The sequence below is a fragment of the Meles meles genome, chromosome 4, assembly GCF_922984935.1.
Source record: "Meles meles chromosome 4, mMelMel3.1 paternal haplotype, whole genome shotgun sequence".
Classification (NCBI taxonomy): Eukaryota; Metazoa; Chordata; class Mammalia; order Carnivora; family Mustelidae; genus Meles; species Meles meles.
In genome coordinates, this window is record NC_060069.1 from 163097633 (window position 1) to 163100483 (window position 2851).

The 2851-nt window shown below is 53.7% G+C and overlaps 1 protein-coding gene across 1 annotated transcript; it reads left to right on the forward strand.

Moving 5' to 3' along the window:
• Positions 1-524: 524 nt before the first annotated feature.
• LOC123940822 (keratin-associated protein 10-12-like) lies at positions 525-1097 on the forward strand (the record flags this gene model as incomplete). The annotated part of the gene is made up of 1 exon (XM_046003722.1): positions 525-1097. A coding segment is annotated over one exon (573 nt), but the record flags the coding sequence as incomplete, so codon positions are not given.
• Positions 1098-2851: the final 1754 nt, after the last annotated feature.

The following is a 2851-nucleotide window of genomic DNA, read 5'->3' on the forward strand; positions in this document are numbered from 1 at the left end:
GCCACAGGCCACTGGCGCAGCACAGCATACAAATCATGACTCATCACCGTTACACAGAAACCAAGTAAGCCTCCAAGCACAGAGGCACTTGATGGTGCTGGGCCGGCAGAACAGTCCACCACAGTGCTCGCCCGGACCTCGGCCTGGGACCCAGCCCCCAACACCGGGGTATGCCACCTGGGCCCCCAATGGCCCCACTAAAACAGCAAGAAACCTGCATGCTACCCCCAAGCTTGCCTTCTAGGACTAAAAGCAGTTAGAAATCCCAGATCAGTTTCCAGAGTGTTGTGAGCTAAGCAGGGACTCCAGGAAGGGAAAGAGCTGGGGCTAGTTCTGCCGGGATCTGGCTCTTGGCACCAATCAGGGGAGCGCCTGGGGAGACTAATGCCAGATAGCACAAGCCAGAAGGGTATGAGGAGAAGGTCAGGGCACCTGGCACACACTCACTTTCACACACTCGCTCTCACACTCACACTCACACTCACACCCTCTTCTAGTGACACTGCCCCCACCATGGCCCATCTACTCTGTCCGTCTGCTCCAGCGACCCGAGCTACGGCAGCTGCGTCTGCCTGCCCGGCTCCTGTGACGCCTGCCCCGACTCCTGGCAGGTGGACGACTGCCCAGAGAGCTGCTGCGAGCCCCCCTGCTGTGCCCCCCCTTGCTGTGCCCCCTCCTGCCTGACCCTCATCTGCACCCCTGTGAGCTGCGGGTCCAGCCCCTGTCAGTCAGCCTGCACCAGCTCCTGCCAGCCCTCCTGCTGCAGCTCCTCCCCCTGCCAGGAAGACTGCTGTGTGTCTGTCTGCTGCACCCCTGTCTGCTGCAAGCCCGTCTGCTGCACCCCTGTCTGCTGCCAGCCCTCCTGCTGCAGCTCCTCCCCCTGCCAGGAAGACTGCTGTGTGTCTGTCTGCTGCACCCCTGTTTGCTGCAAGCCCGTATGCTCTGGGCCCTCCCCCTGCTCAGTTCTCTCCTGCCACAATTCCAGCCTCTGTTCCCTGTCCTGCTGCAGACCCTCCTCCTGCGTGTCCATACTCTGCTGCCCCATGTGCCCAGCCTGCCCCAGGCCCACCTTAGCCCAGAAGTCCTGCTGCAGGTGAGACACATCCCCCCCACCCCAGAGCCAGCTGAGCTCAGGTCCTACCCAGTGACTCTGTCCTCCAAGCCCCCCCGCCCAATCCGTTCTTGATCCGTCATAAGGGGCTGCCCCATGGAGGACAGGGGCAGGTCCCACCTCAAAGCTGATCACCATGTCCTGAATTGCTCCAGCACGTGGACCATTCCTCGTGTCTGCTGGTCCAGTCTGCTGTTGAGTTGCAGACATAGACAAACCAAACATCCACACTCAGTGCTGTAGCCCTAGAAAGGTGTCCTAGAAAGTCCCTCGGCAGTGGCCTCCCTCCATATCTCTCACCCTGCATGAGGGCCAGCCCAGCCTGCATCCACCTGTCTCTGTGTCCTCAGCTCAGTGACCCATCCGCTGTCTCTGGACGCACTTAAGGAAACTGACCAATAAACACCCAAGACCAACCAGAGCTCTGGCACCATGTGTCATGATTCCCAACCACATGTCCACTTCCACCCTCTGTGCATGAAACTGCAGTCCTGCAGGACCCTGTGTGGCTTCCTGTGGCTGCCTGGGGTCCCAGCTGGGCAGCAGAGGGTGGGGATGGGTGTTACAGCCCTTTGGCCCTTGGGGCCATCCTGGGCTCATCCTTCACCCTCTTCTACTTTTCCTTGACTTGGCCCTGCCACTCCTCACAATGGCCTTTCAATCGGGATTAGGATCTGCTAGATCCATGTTTTCCCAGAGCATGTCTAAATGCCCTCCTAACTTCAAAATTGGCAACTTTCATCTCTGTATTGCCTAAAATCTTCTCACATGCCCCACTGATATCCCTGGCGTGGTGTCAGCAGCACGTGCTGTGGGGGTAATCTGTTACACAGTACAGATCCCAGAAGTCACATATTAATGGTCGTGCTAAACCTGCCTGAGAACACAGCCTTCTCTCGATCAGCCATAACAAGACATAAAAGCAAGCACAGAAGCATCACAATTATCAAGTCAATCCACAGGTGGCAAGTGCCAGGCAGAGCAAGGCCCGTCACTCCTTAAAGAAAGGAAACAACATACAACATTCGCCAGTGTTACACTATTATTTTATTGAAACCCAGCATCCAATAAAACATTGGTGGACACATTTTTTTAAAGATTTTATTAATTTGGGGACTGGAGGAGATTATGCTAAGTGAAATAAGTCAAGCAGAGAGAGTCAATTATCATATGGTTTCACTTATTTGTGGAGCATAAGGAATAACACGGAGGACATGGGGAGATGGAGAGAAGTGAGCTGGGGGAAACCATAGGGGGAGACGAACCGTGAGAGACTGTGGACTCTGAGAAACAAATGAGGATTTTAGAGGGGAGGGGGTAGGGGATAAGTTAGCACAGTATTTGGTATTAAGGAAGTCATAGATTGCATGGAGCACTGGATGTTATATGCAAACAATGAATCTTGGAACACTACATCAAAAACTAATGATGTACTGTATGGTGACTAACATAACATGATTAAAAAAAGATTTTACTGGGGTGCCTAGGTGGCTCAGTGGGTTAAAGCCTCTGCCTTCAGCTCAGGTCATGATCCGGGGGTCCTGGGATCGAGCCCCACATCGGGCCCTCTGCTCAGCAGGGAGCCTGCTTCCTCCTCTCTCTCTGCTTGCTTCTCTGCCTGCTTGTGATCTCTGTCAAATAAATAAATAAATAAATCTTTAAAAATAAAAATGAAAAATAAAAAAAGATTTTACTTATTTGAGAATACCCATGCACACATGCATGCACACAAGTGGGGGC